A 15,105-nucleotide genomic window follows, 5' to 3' on the forward strand; every position below is an offset into this window, starting at 1 on the left:
AGGATTGTCAGATAGCTCTAGCTATCTATGCCATAAAGAAGCAGTTCAAGTTCACGCAGACGAGGACGAAGATAGATTCGTTCGTTATTGAGTGTCCTGACAGTAGATGTGATTGGCGAGTAACAGCACACGAAGTCAGGGGGTGTGGGTATTATGAGATAAGGAAGGCACAACTTGATCATAGCTGTCCAATTGAGTTCCGTAATGGCTACAAGAGCAAGGCGACATCGCATGTTATAGCTGCAGTTTACAAGGCGAAATTTGGAGACTCGGGTAAGCTTCCGGTGGCTAGGGACTTGCAAAAACTTGTTTTAGAGGATCTGCGTGTGGACGCCTCCTACATGAAATGTTATAGGGCGAAGTAGAAGGGCGTTTTGGGATTGCGTGGTTCTGATGAAGACTCTTACTTGAAGTTGCCGGAGTATTTGTATATGTTGAAGCTAGCAAATCCCGGCACTATTGCTGATTTGGAAACTGATGTGGATGATGACGGGGACGAACGTTTTATGTACTTGTTTCTAGCATTTGGTGCGTCAATTAGTGGGTTTAGGAAGCTGAGGCATGTTTTGGTTATTGACGGTACACATCTCAGTGGCAAGTACAAAGGAGTGCTGTTAACCGCAAGTGGGCAGGATGTAAATTTTCAAATATTCCCACTTGCATTTGCAGTTGTGGACAGTGAGGATGAGGATGCTTGGACATGGTTTCTTCAGAAAGTAGAGAGGATTCTATGTGATTCACCATCTCTTGCGATTATTTCAGACAGGGCTGTGAGCATATCTAATGCAGTGAGTAAGATTTACCCTCAGGCGAAGCATGGGGCTTGCATTGTTCATCTTGCTAGGAATGTGAATTCAAGATTCTCTAGTAAGAACCTTGCAAAGATGGTTACTGCCGCTGCGATGGCACATAGTGTGGGGGAGTTCAGAGATTATTACGGGAAGATTAGGGCGGCTAACAGCGAGTGTGGCATTTATCTGGGACAAATTGGTGTTGCTCGTTGGTCAAGAGCCAATTTCCCTGGTGATAGATATAACATTATGACGAGCAATATTGCTGAACAACTGAACAAGGCTTTGTTGGAAGGAAGGGGAGCTGCTATAGTAGAGTTGCTGACTTTTATTCAGAGGATGATGACCCGATGGTTTTGTGCGAGAAGGAAAAAGGCTGAGAAACACAGGGGATTGGTAAGCGTTGAAGTGGACAAACAGATGACTAAGAACATGGCAACTATGAAGGGGAGCAAGATAAATGCCGTGAATAGCTGGAGCAGCCAAATATTGGGGAAGTTTGGAAGATCAGACAAAGTGATGCTAGCAGAGAGGAAATGTAGTTGTAAGTATTTTGATAATATCAAAATCCCGTGTGGCCATGCTATGCTTGCAGCTGACGGGGTAGGTGTGCCTTACGACACATTGTGTGGGCATTGGTACAAAACGAATGTGTGGAGGGAGACGTACGCAGGCGTTATCAACCCCCACGGTGCTGCTAAAGATGTTGATATACCTGAAGAAGTCAGCAGTCAGGTTGTTTACCCTCCTAATACGAAGAGACAACCTGGTAGACGTCGCAAGATACGCATACCATCAACCGGAGAGATAAGGGTGAGATGTTAAGAACTTATTAGGCGAGTTATTGTTAATTTACTCTATTAAGGTAGGTAACTGACTTGTGATTGGCACTGCAGGCGCCTAAGAAGAAAGTTACAAAGAACAAATATGGTAGGTGCAGGGAGGAAGGACACAACATGACTAACTGCTGTGTGCCTATCTAAGGTTGTCGCAGGAGGGATTCATTTGGATATGTAATGTTGTTGGATCAAGCCAATTTATTTTGGAACTTCTTATTAAGTGCTTGAAACCTAGTGTTTGTGGTTTGATAGTTTGTCGGATTGGAGGTGCTTTTTTTTATTTGGGAAGTAGTTTTGTTGAACTGATTCATGGAAAGGTTTTTTTGATAAAGGTTGGTCTAAAAGCAATTAATCTGTGGATGTGGTCAGCAGTTGTAAAAACATTTTGGTCCATTGACCACACAGATTTGAACAAACAGTGGAGACCCGTTATTAATAGCTTGAAACGTAGTGTTATTGTGTGTCGGATGTTAGCAGCTGCCTTATATTTGGGAAGTTGTTTTTTTGGACGGATTCCTGAATACGTTTGATTTTTAAAGGGTGGTGTAATTGTTAAGCAAAATTGAACTAATAGGAATAAATCTGTGGATGTGGACAGCAGATTTATAAACTTGTTTTGTTTAGATTGGAATTTCCAAGAAATGGCATGAGTGTATAATAGTCGTTGAGGCAGAGAGTTTTGGTATGTTGGTATGTAAAGTTTAAAAGGTGGTACCTTATAATCGAACTCATAAATTGAAGAAGCATTGGAAAACATTGTGTAATTAACTTGCAGTTTTGGAAATGATACCAACCAATTAAGAGAAACATTAGTTTCATGATTGAACTAATGGGGACAATGAAAACAGAGGAACATTTGTTATGGGCATACATGCACGTTAGGGACATAGAATCAGATGCTGGTGATTTTTGCATACAACCACGCCAAAGTACCTAGAGCAATGGCAGCAGCAGCCACGTTGAGGAGAGGGGAATGAGATTTAGCATCCAGAACCAAGGTTGATTTGTTTCTTAATTCTTCGAGGAGGATATTTTGGTCATGAAAAATCTTTTTCATCTCCAGGAGGATCTCGTCAATCTGTTTGGCATGTTCGTGAAGTCGCATAGTTGTTGTCGTCTTGAATGAATCAAAATCGGACTGAAGGTGGGAGACCTTTTTATCAACCATTCGAATCTCGTCGATGATGGCTTCGTCTATCCATTTGAAAAGGTGGTGCTCCGATTGCCTCTGGCATTTGTAAGGTGGAAGAACTCTTTAATTGTTATTAATAGTATGTTAATTGAGGGATAGAGAGAATGTCGGAGGATACCTTGATGGCGATTTCGCATCTGTAGAACCGGTGGTATAAGTTTTGTTTGGTCTGAGCAGCAAAGGTAGTCAGGTTCGACCCGCACCAACATTTGGAAGGAATGCCCCGTGTTGTGTGTGTTTGAGAACGAGATGACGAAGTAGATGAACTCATGGCGAGCCTAGGTTTTGTGGAGATGAAGAGGGATTGAGATCCTTTAACGCAAGGGAGAACTAATAAAAAGCAGGTCTTTGGTTAGAGAGTTAAAAGAACAAAGGAGGTGGGGTCCATTTAATAGGGGTAGTACAGTTGGGTCTTAGGCCATTGAGATTTTTTTGAAATTCAAAGTGTCCCGAAATCTGCAATGAAGAGGGAAGTTCAAAATTGTGCGAGAAAGACTGAGGTGTAAATGGTGGCATTGTTGTTTGTGGACGTGGACGTGGACATGGTGTAAGAGTGTGTTTGTGTATTGTGTTTTTCATTGAATTAAATGAAAAAGATGGTCGAGTCATCCCAAGCAATTACCAGAAACATAGTTAAGCCAACAGAGCAGAGTTAGAGTACAAAAGAGTTTGGAATCCTAGCACAGCTGAGAGTACGAGAAGATAGAAGCATTGTCAAGTTCAACATAGGAAATTTTAAAAAAAAAACGAAGATGCCCCATTGTTACACAAGAGGTGGGCTTAGTGATTCAGCATAAACAACTTAGGTAGAATAAGCATGCATGACAATGGTTTTGTAGATGTCCAAGGCATACTGTTTGCGGAAGTCGTCAACAGCTTCGTCGGTGATGCCTGACATATGAGGTGCTGGGTCTCCAAGAGCGTGCATCTCCAGAAACTTCATGCTGACGGGGCCGCAGTCACCGGATCTGGAGTTGTTGTAGAGGTCAGGTAATCGTCTCCAGACAAACTTTTTAACTCCACGAAACTGAGTAAGCTCACACATAACCACTTTCCTTACTAGATAAGGGAGTATGGTAACCAATGGTAGCATGAAGCGCTCGACACGAGTATCTGCATACAAAGCGGGCATAGGGTCTAGAATCTCAATATACCCCATGTCAAGGTTGATGGCTAGGCCGACCCAATGTTTACGGTCCCAAAGCATCGGAGTGTAGATGGTGTGTACGTCCTCCATCCATTTCATCCCTTGGTGAAGAACAATGTCGACAATACGTTCATCCCACAGGAAGGTTGATCTCTTTCTGCAAGGAGCAAAATCTGGCCAAATGTCGGTGATATAAGCTGGTAGGAGTGGTGTGGTGAATGCGGACTTTTCAGTGAGAAGATGTGTTGAGTGTCTGGCACCGAGCATGTGGATTAAAACTTCCATGTGCTAGATAAAATAAACAAGAATGTGTATTAGTAAAGTTAGCCGTCGTAGGTAGGTTGCGTATAGTTGAGAGGAATTAGAAAAGAGAGAACTCTTACGCGTGTGGAAGTCCATTGCTTTGGTTTAGCGAGATCGAGAAGAAATTTGTTGGAGAAGTCAAAAGAAGAGGGTGTGGAGTGATAGCTGCAACATAAAGGTGTAAGGAAGCAAAGAGATTGGAAATCTGTAAATTGGGAAATATCTTGGAAACTTACACGTCCGTCTTAGTTGAGACTGTGTTGTAGAATAGATCCCACTCGAGACCTGGAAGTGGCGAGATTAGTGTAACCGCAGGGATTAATGGAGATTTGAACAATTCATTAGCAAGGTGGTTCTCCTCCAAAGAGGGAACGTGGCTCTCCACATCTTTTGTCGCCGTTAGGTCGACAACTCCAAGGGCGTTTTGATCCTGAAAATGGAGACCATATTTGCTTCAACTATTTTAGAAAGAGTAGCAAATCAATTCACATTATGTAGGATGTGGTTTACCTTAAAAGGAAGAGATGGTGGAGACTCGGTAACCTTAGAAGGAAGAGAGGGTGGAGACTCGGAGGAAGCTGTAGCTGTGAAAGCATTGACGGTAGTCGCATGAACAGCGAAGCCTGGCAGAGTGTCGTTGCTCTTAGTGGGTGATGTAAGTATTGTCTTAGGCTGCGGTGAGAGTAATAGGAGACTCCGAGGAATAGATGAATCGAAGATTGGTGGGTCTGGATTGATGGGATCGTAAATCCTCACTCCATGATAGAGGATGTGATTAATCTCCGGACTGTTGGGGTGATCACTCTTATCGTAGACTACTGAGTTGAGCTCATCCCAAGGAGGTTGCTTGCTTACTGGAGTACGAGGTGGCTCGTCGTAGTCATCTGTATCATCGTTAGGGTGGGTGATCACCTGACTTGGCTGAGGAGTTTGATTAAAAACAGGGGAGACTTGTCTGCTGTAATCGTTGTGGTCAGGAGAAGTGTGGACGCATGCGTTTGTGTGGTTAGGTGAAACGTGGACACTCTGAAAGTGGATGAAGTGGTCGCTCGTATGTGAGCTAGCAAGAGACAGATGACTGAGTGGAGTAGTGGCGTAAACGGGGGAGGGTTGACTAGGGTGAACATTGTGGACGGGGGATGTGTGGGCACTTGTGTTGTTGTGGTTAGGTGAAACGTGGACACTCTCTGTGTGGATGCCATGGTCGGTTGCAGGGGAACTAGCAAGATGATCATCTGCAGAATCACGATGTAGCTGAGCTTCGTATTGACTGATTATAGGGGATGTCGTTTGAGGCAAGTCATCTGTCTCCATTGGGGCATCATCCTGCAGCCAAAAAATGAATTCTTTGTTAGTGGTGAAAACACAAAGCTATTTGTGTGGCAAAAAAGTGTGTTCTTTGCAATTCACCTGATTTTGACTTGGTTCTGGAGTGTGGGGTGGTGTTTTGGACTGCTTGCGACGAGATAAAAGTTTGTTGAAAGATGATGGCCTTGCATGAGATCGTTTCTTCCTACGTTTCATCTCGCGTTTGAGCTGCTTCACTTGCGTTGACAGTTGAATCACCATCTCCGTAAGTTGAACGTTGGTGAAGCTTTGGGTGGTTGAACGTGTAAAGTAGGAACTTATACGCCTTTGCTTCCTTGCAGACGGCTGACTTGTTTGTAGAGATTGCTTAATAGTAGCCTTCTTCTTGACACGGATCTTTGGCTTCTTGATGATAGGCTCAGATGTAACCCCGTCATGCCACATATGTTTGTTGAAGGAATGTTGACCAGCTATAAGTTGTTCCAAGTAGAGAACACTGTCGTCCTTCGCATCGTCTGGAAACAGTCCCCATCCTGGTTGTGGCTGACTTTCGATGGGTATAATAGGAGTGACCACCAGCTGAGAACATTCAAAAGCATCTTAGTTTGGTAAAATGATTAGATTAAAAAATTTATTTTTGAGTTAGTTTAGTACAAAAGTTTTAGATTTACATTGGGGTCAAATTCGACGCGTCGGATGTGGATGGCATTGATTGACTTGTGCTGTGGTAGAGTACCATCTTCCAAGTCCATCACGGTGAGGTTGTTTGATGGAGCCGGTATATAATCCAGAAGCAGGGGGATGGCTCGAAATGCTACAAGCTGAAGTGAAAGTGGGAAGCCTTGTAATCTGTAACTGCGCTGCTTGAGTGTCTTGACAAGTGTAGCAACAGGATCTTCACATTTCTTGGGGACAAATTTCGGCGGTTTCATGCATGATATGGTCTTGAGGAAAGACTCTCTACCCCAAGGGAAAGCAAGAAATGTTTTGAGGTTCTCAACCATCCTAACATAACGAGGAGTGGGGCGTGCTTCTTGTTTGTGAGCGATGAGAACGCCGTCGACGATTATAATGAGAGCAATCCGTATCTTTTTCCAACCATCCATATCTTTGTCGGTCTCAAGCATCCGACAAAGATCAACAATCGTCACAAATTTTTTCTTTCCAAAAAGTCTCTTCCATACTCTATCTTTGCCGGCGACGATAGCTTTACCGGTGTTGGGATTGTATCTTTCAGGGTATGAACCACAAGGGAGGCCCGTGACAGTGCCAAATTCCTCAAGACCATATCGGAAAGGAGAACCACCAAATGCAGACCAAAGCGTGTTCTTGGGAAGACAAACAAGCTGACGAGTGAGAAACGCGTGGATCAGCTTACACGAAACAGGGCATTGACGAGCAGGGAGGTCGAAGAGTTTCCCAAAACAGGACCTACGGATGGTTTCAAATTCCGGCGTGTCGCGAAGGACGTTGCGAATAAAAGGGAGTAGATCCGGAGAGGAATAGATGTTTAGACGCCTGGTGGGGAAGCGGTCCGTCGCGAAAAGTCGAGGAGGTAGACGGAGGTCCGGTGAAGATGGACCTCCGACTTCGTATTGTGGTGGCGTTTCCTCGTCCTCCACATGGACCTTCTTCTTTGCCTTTGGTTTCCTCATGGTTGACGGCGGAGGCGAAGAGAGGGAGTGTTGACGGTTTGAGAATCGAGACGGAGAAAATGAGGCGGAGAGGAAGAAATGAGGCGGAGAGGAAGAAATTAGGTTTTGTGATTTGGGGGAAATTTAGTGTAACCGATGATACACTTTTGTTTTTTTTTTTTTGAAAAGAAAATGCTGACACCCTTAGTTGAAATTAAACTGTGGTTGGGTTAGTGTAGAGGGTATATGTGACATTGCAGCCAGATAAAGTGTGTCACATGGCTATTGTGTTTGATTGTGTAATAAGAAAGACAAAAAGTGTCTTAGAATGTAAAAATTTCTTCATTTTTTTGGCTCAATCAGCTTAACAGTGCAAAAGGACTAAATGACAAGTCTTTCACCCCAACGTTCTACTTTTCGTTTCCTCAATGGCAATTGGTAAAACGGTAAAAGCATTGGCATCCAACAACATTCGCCATTTTATAAAGAGAAAAAGACCAAAATAACAATAAATCAAGTTTTTGTTTTCAAACTAGCATTCAAGGTCAAAAGTCACAAAAATAGCACTCAAGGGGTGGGGTTTAGGATTTAGAATTTAGAGTTTAGGGTTTAGAATTTAGGTTTTAGGGTTTAGAGTTGAGAAGTGAGGTTTTGGGGATAAGATTTCAAATTTTGAAAAATAAATAAATTAAATTTTTCAAAAGATAAAATGCTATTTTAGTCATTTTAGTTTTTGAGTGCTATTTTTGTGATATAAACTTAGAAAAATGCTATTTTGAAGATTTGCCCTTTTATAAATTATAACTAAAAACATAAATATATTATATAATATTTTAGTACTTATTCTTGAGTATTAGAAATAGCAAATTCCAAGAAATGAAATGAGACACCGCTCTTGTCACACAACTGTAGACTCATCTCAAAAACCAGTGCGAAGTTGATGGATGGGCGGCTTTTATTAGTTCTTTGCCTATACTACTCAAACTATCTACACACTCACTAGGTCACCTATATTTTTTTAAGTTAATACGATAACTTTTTTTTTTTGGTCGAAAGTTAATACGATAACTAAAATGCATCTCAACTCAAATTGTTCGTTTAGTTGAAAAGGAGATTTAAATTTAAAATCGAAGTAGGAAAAGTTTATGCATGTGTATATAATATATATATAGAGAGAGCAGGTGGGACAGGGAGGTGGATCAGAAGTTTGGTACGGATGAGAGCAGCAGCCTCATGCAGAAGACGACGTCCTTTGCTTCTGATCTGATCTGTTCTGATCCGGTTCGATTCGATTAGATCCAGCTGTCCCCTTTTATCGTTAACGGCTTGAAGCTTTTTTTTTCTAGTTAGCGATCAAGGGTAGTCTAGTCATTTGATCTCATCTACATGGGCTTGGGCTGTTTACACTTCCGTTGGGCTCGTTCTATCGATTATTGCGTTCTGATTTGGGGTTCTTGTATAGTCGATGTTGTTGACTTTGTCTCATGGCGTCGTTGCATGCAAAACAAACTTTTATTTAACAATCGAAATCGCTGGTGACTTAACTATATGGTCAAATGAGAACAAGGGACAGTGACACACGACCTACGAGTTTGTCTTCATTATATGATTTCATGTCCCACCAGTAATAAATGGATATCTATAAATGTACATGACATTATGGATTTTACGCACAATGCGGTGATGAATACGGACCGGTTTGAACACCATATAAAATAAATGCCAGCTTAACTTTAACCATGTCAAATATAAAATCATAGCTCCAAAAAAAACTCTTAAAGATATATATCAAATGGAACTACAATTCAATGCTGAATCGCCCATGTTTTTTTTTTCAAATACATTACACGAATTTGTATTCATGTGGGTAGTACATAATATTTATACCAACATAATCATTAGCCTATATCACCTAATTCCATACTTAGAGATTGAATTTCAAGCCAGGGATGTGTTTTTTTTTTCTGAGAAAGGATTTCAAGGGATGTGTTTTTTAGAAAACATTGACAATCACACCACAAAATAATTATGCAATGAAAGATGGCTAGCATTCATATTTTCCTGACGGGGAGAATTTAACTGGTGACGTATCGGTTTTCTTTCTAGCGGCATATGTGATAAAGATAAAGCCTGTGTTCCGGTTATGATTAAGACACACAAATAGATAATACCGCGAATATTACTAGCATAATCATAAACAGTTAGCACTAACAAATGTTTGCTAAAAGCATCACAAAGACGTGAAGAAAAGGTAAAGACAAAGCGAGAATCTGGGAGAAGAGTTATATGTCTTTGTAAAGGTGTCTTCAAAATTATGATTAGTCTTGCTGTCTTGGTGGTCACTAAATCAAAGTGTTATACCAGCAAAGGCTTCGGCTTTATAATAATTTGTATAAAGGGATCAATAATACTTTTCAACCGTGTTCTTATTAGCAAAACTATCAATAGTAACCGAGGAAAACACGCTTACGAGTATTTCTTTATAGCACAACAATTAAGTAATTAAGAAAGGTTGGGATCTTAATGTAGAAAGTGGATAGCACACTTAATTTTCGTGCCGTTCACATTAAAATGTTGACAGTTAACGTAAACGTAAGGTTATACCATCTCTCAAATTTTTTTTTTGAACAACAATCTCAAATTGTTTAGGTATTGTATAAATGTAATTTTTTGTTGTAACAAAATGTAAATTTATATACCATGTCCAATCCAATATACAGATTACAATATTTAATTCTGATTTCACATGTTACTACAAAATAAAATTAATTCCAGTATATATATATATATATATTATTTTTTATTTAAACGAATAAATAATATTTTATACTTAGAAAACTAGATAAATGTTATTTTAAAAGTATAAATTGAAATTAAAACCCATTTAAATTTAGAATAAAATTAAGAAATACATTGAAAATGGTTTCTATAGCAAAAAAAATAAGCAAATGTTCACTTGTTACCGTTAACTAATCATTAAAATAAAAAAAAAAGTCAGCGGAATTAGTTCAGATGAGCATTAAAAAAAGTAGAAACTAAAATGTAAAAAGAAAATTAAAAAAAAAATACAGAGGAAAGGGAAAGGAGGCTTTGAGCATTCCTTTCTTCCAATGCATCCAAAGCACCGCACCACCACTACTACTACTAATCCCTCAAAGCACAAACCTCAAGATCCTTAACTTGCTTTTCAATCTCGCATTTGAGAAAAAAGGATAAAGCTTTACTTTCTCCTTCATCGTCTTGCATCTCTGCGATGCGGGAAGTGGAAACCTCGTCTCCTCCACAATTCTCCGCCATGTTTCAGAAGCTAGCGATGGCCGTCAAGGCCAAGACCTACGAGTTCTTCACCGAAGACGGCGAGAGCATCAATCCCGAGGGCGGCGGCGGCGGCTTCTCCCTCCTCGACTCCACCGAAGACTTCATCCCCGATCAGAAAGTCGTCGTCCTCAAACCCGACTCCCCTCCCAAGACCAACACTTTACTCAAACCCAAGCCTCCTCGGGTCAGGAAACTCGATACCCAGATGGGATTGAGCTTGATCTCGTCAATTTTCGCAACCCTCTCCTCCTTCGAAGCTTCGTATCTTCAGCTCCAAGCCGCCCACGCGCCCTTCGTCGAGGAGACCGTCAAGGCTGCTGATCGAGCTCTGGTCTCTAACCTCCAGAAACTCTCCGATCTCAAGCAGTTTTATCGAACCCATCGACAAAGTTTGGATCTTGAGACCGATTCTTTACCGATTGGGTCGTGCTTGGAATCTAGGGTTCAGGAGAATCAGAGCAAGCTTCGAGCTTTGGGGACGGTTTCTAACCGTTTACAAGGCGAGATGGACGGTAAGGATCTGCGGGTTTGGAGTCTGAGGAGCAAGCTGAGCGAGATTCAGAAGTCTAACTCGAAGCTGTCGAAGAGACTGTCTGAATCGGACGGTGGTGTTGTGTTGTCCGTTAGGGTTTACGAGTCTGTGTTGGGCGATGCGTTTAGAGATGTGAAGAGGTTTACTAAGGTTTTGATTGAGCTGATGGAGAAGGCGGGGTGGGATTTGGATTTGGCTGCTAGTTATGTTCACCCTGAGGTGGAGTTTGTTAAGAAGGGGCATAACAGGTATGCGTTGTTGTCTTACGTTTGCTTGGGGATGTTTCGTGGTTTCGATGGAGAAGGGTTTGGTCTTGATGATGGAGAAGATTCTTCTTCGTTGAGGGAGTTGATGCAGCATGTGTCTAGCAACCCCATGGAGCTTCTTGAGAGAGATAAAGAGTGTGGGTTCTCTAGGTTTTGCGATAAGAAGTACCACGAGCTGATTCATCCCAGCATGGAGTCTTCGATATTCAGCAATATGGATCGAAACGAAGCTGTGTTGAGTTCTTGGAGATCTTTGAGTACTTTTTACGAGTCTTTTGTCGCGATGGCTAGCTCGGTTTGGACGCTTCATAAGTTAGCATTGTGCTTTGATCCTGCAGTTGAGATTTTTCGAGTTGAAAGTGGAGTTGATTTTTCGATTGTTTTCATGGAGAATGTGTTGAGAAGGAGAGAAGATAAGAAGTTGTCGATGAATCTTGATCGAGCCAAAGTGGGATTCACGGTGGTTCCTGGGTTTAAAGTTGGCTGCACGGTGATCCAGTCTCAAGTTTACCTTACCGGCTTCAAATGTAAATGAAAGAGACTGATGATGGTTTACTTTACTTACTTCTGTGATTAACTGTGTTCTTTAAGTCTTGGTTTGAGTTCTTGCTTTCGTTCAAAGTGTATAGAAAGCTGTGGTTACTAAGTTTGGATTGCAGAAAAAAAAAGTTACATTGTTTCTCTTAATCTTAGTTAAGTTGTAAGTTGTGACGGAGTGATTATCAAAGTGTTAGTTCGACCAATGTGTTTCAGTTTGATCATCAGCTTGTAACATTTATCTGTTTCTGTGATAGCACTGCGTGTCGTTTTTACTCACTCGACGCTCATATATATTCATGGGCTTTTTTAAAAGCCCATGTTTGGTCTTATAGTTTATTAAACTTAGGCCCTAATGTGGTATGTTGTCGTCAACGATAAATCTAGGCTGTTAGTCATATTCAGCTTAAATAGTTTATGGGCTTTATCAGGCCCGTTTATCACCACGTTGATGGGAAAAAGTTGCACACGTGTAAATGTCCGCGTGGCATCAGACAAAACACTCGTTGGTCGTATCTTCAAAATAAATTTGGTCGGCATGGCGGACTTGACCAAGCTGTACAATACGGTACGACGTCATTTTACGTACTATACAACGAACGATACCAAACAAGGATGATTATTGTATTTGTATACACGATCGTCGATTGTTTGTTTAAATTTCTTCTTTCGTTGACTATCGATTAGTGAGATCAATCACCAATTATTGTTGCAAAAATAGGTAATTAATTGACCGAGGAAAAAATAAATTAATTTACCGAGGATTAAGGAACCGACTAGCGTTTTTTTGTAAACTGGCTTTCATCTATATTATTAAAAGAGAAGTACCCATTAAAAAATACCCCTAAGTTTTTGAAGTTAATTACATTTTCATGCCACTGAGAATTAAATTGAATTTCCTATTTTAATGCTTGTCTTTTTCAGTTAGATTAATTTGTTTTCCTTATTCAAATATAAACTTAACATCATTAAATTAACTTACATATTTTAATGCTTATGTTTTTCAGTTAAATTAATGAGTTTCCTTTAATCAAATTTAAACTTAATGTCATTAAATGAACCTAAAAATATATCATATTTAACGTAGCTTATTACGGACAAGTACGGCCCAATAATGAACTTGAATTTTATTTTTATGAAAACGTGAATCACTTGACGTATGTAATATTTAAAATATATTAACTACAGTATAACAAATGCATATAACCTTCCTATACTTTAGTTTGAAATGATCATGCTCAAGTTTTATATAGTCCACTTACATAATGCATCAAGCGATGTACAATATTCAAACCACCTATAGTTTTCGTTTTCCTTATATGATGTATCAACCAACCAATCATGATATTGAATTTCTAAGCTTTATAAAAAAATAAATCAATAGATACAAACTCAAAATCCAATATCTTCTATTAATCAAAACAGAATATCTTCAGTGTCGTATCTATAATGTACCTATTAAATATAGAAACTGTAACCATAATAATTACACTAATTATAAGAATAGATTTGATTACAACCAATTGATATATTACTTCGGTAATTGATTTGCTTGCAGAAGAGAAAATAGTAAATTTAAAATTTGTAAGAATATAAAGATATAGAGATTCCAATCCATTGCCTATATTTGCGTATGATTTTTGCATAATAAGCTTCAAATTGAACATTGAAAAAGATAGAAAGATTTTTTTTAATCTTTTACCGACATAGAACTTAAACAAAACGAAGAGTTTTTTTGTTACACTTCCCGGAAAAAACGGTTACAACATGGGCTATCATAATATGGCCTTTTAACATATTAATGTTATGGACATTTAATAATTATCTTGACGAAAAACAAAGACTATAAATAATTTATTATTAATAAAATTATGAAATTATTTACAATTTGATGACTAATTCATCGCCCTTTTTTATATGTTAAATTTTTCGTAGAAGTTTAAAAATCATTATATTTTCTTTAAAGATGTATAACTAATTTATAATCTTTTATGCCGTACTAAGTCATAATATAATATCTCTTCATATTTTATATTAATAACCATTGTTTTTATATATCGTTTACAATTCTCTAATTACGTCTGTAGTTCTATTTTTTATATGATATCGAATATTCATCATAAATAGATGGTTTAAGATGCCAAAAAAAAATTTATTTGGTGAATATAATACATCAAATATTACAAATACATCATTTAGTTAAATAAATAACCAAAAATCAAAAATTCATACCCGCGCTGGCGCGCGGGTCAGGTTCTAGTTCTGATTAAACTAAAAACAAAAAAACATACAGACCTAGAAGGCAGTGTTTTGTGGGCAAGGCCCAAGTTACACATAAGATAATAAAACCCTAGAAGAAGAATCTCATTAGAACTGGCCCGACAGTAAAGAAAGATCAAAGTTTAAGCCCAAGTGTAATATGCCCAAAGAATAATCGGGAGGTGGTAGTTGGTTGGTGGAGAAGTCATGAAGCGAGAGTAAATGGAGGAAGGGAGACTGTGGGAGATTTGCATCTCATCCCGTGGAGAACCAACGCTGCATCATCGTGGTCGAGAGAGAGAGGTTGATTTCTCTGAAGCTCTGAACTTTATTCCTGATTTGGCGATCAATCGCAGAGTACATCGCAGTTGTCGTTGTAAAAGGTCTGGCATGCAATCTCCCATTTCTTTCAGTCCAGAGCCAGTAGATGGTGGCTTGCCAGGCTAGAAGAGAGAGCAAGCGCTTTGTTTTATCACCCACCAAAGCCGTCAACTGATCCACCGTCTGACCCCAAGATCGGAGAGGTCGAAGACAACACCTAGACGCGATCAAAGTCCATAGATCATAACTGAATGGACAATCGAAGAACAGATGATCCCTAGATTCCAATTGCGAGTTGCAAAGCACACACATCGGATCAACATGAAGGCCCCAACCTATCATCCTATCTTTAGTAGGGCAACGATTCAGGTAGACTAGCCACGCCTGGAAGGAGTGGCGCGGTATAGAGCGCGAGAACCATATCAGCTTTGCCCAACCTTTATCTTCAATCTCACCTCTCAAGTAAGTATATACTGCTCCAGTTTTGTATTTTGTTTCACTGTTCCCCTGAAGATTCCACACATAGAAATCAACATTTGTAGAAAGCTGGATTGTGGTTAAGAAGGCATAGAGTTCTAACGCTGCTTCTGTTCTCGCAGGCGGAAGCAACCAGTTCCCATTTCTACAAAGCGAAGCCACAGTTGCTTTGTGCGGAATC

General features: G+C 39.8%; 3 protein-coding genes across 3 annotated transcripts; 2 read left to right on the plus strand and 1 right to left on the minus strand.

The window, feature by feature from the left end:
• The first annotated feature begins 431 nt into the window (after window positions 1-431).
• On the plus strand, window positions 432-1,774 carry LOC125578204. Its single transcript, XM_048740548.1, has 2 exons — window positions 432-1,604; window positions 1,688-1,774. Exons 1-2 carry the CDS (start codon window positions 432-434, stop codon window positions 1,772-1,774), a joined length of 1,260 nt encoding a protein of 419 aa, XP_048596505.1.
• Window positions 1,775-2,522: 748 nt separating this feature from the next.
• LOC125578205 (uncharacterized protein At4g04775-like) lies at window positions 2,523-3,093 on the minus strand. Its single transcript, XM_048740549.1, has 2 exons — window positions 2,941-3,093; window positions 2,523-2,858 (listed from the first exon to the last, which is right to left on the minus strand). Exons 1-2 carry the CDS (start codon window positions 3,091-3,093, stop codon window positions 2,523-2,525), a joined length of 489 nt encoding a protein of 162 aa, XP_048596506.1.
• Window positions 3,094-10,263: 7,170 nt separating this feature from the next.
• Window positions 10,264-12,073, plus strand: LOC106411640 (protein GRAVITROPIC IN THE LIGHT 1-like). Its single transcript, XM_013852431.3, has one exon. The coding sequence runs from the start codon at window positions 10,468-10,470 to the stop codon at window positions 11,863-11,865; it is 1,398 nt and encodes a 465-aa protein (XP_013707885.2). The 5' UTR covers window positions 10,264-10,467; the 3' UTR covers window positions 11,866-12,073.
• The last annotated feature ends 3,032 nt before the right edge of the window (window positions 12,074-15,105 follow it).

Source organism: Brassica napus, chromosome A9 (genome assembly GCF_020379485.1).
Source record: "Brassica napus cultivar Da-Ae chromosome A9, Da-Ae, whole genome shotgun sequence".
In the NCBI taxonomy this organism is placed as follows: Eukaryota; Viridiplantae; Streptophyta; class Magnoliopsida; order Brassicales; family Brassicaceae; genus Brassica; species Brassica napus.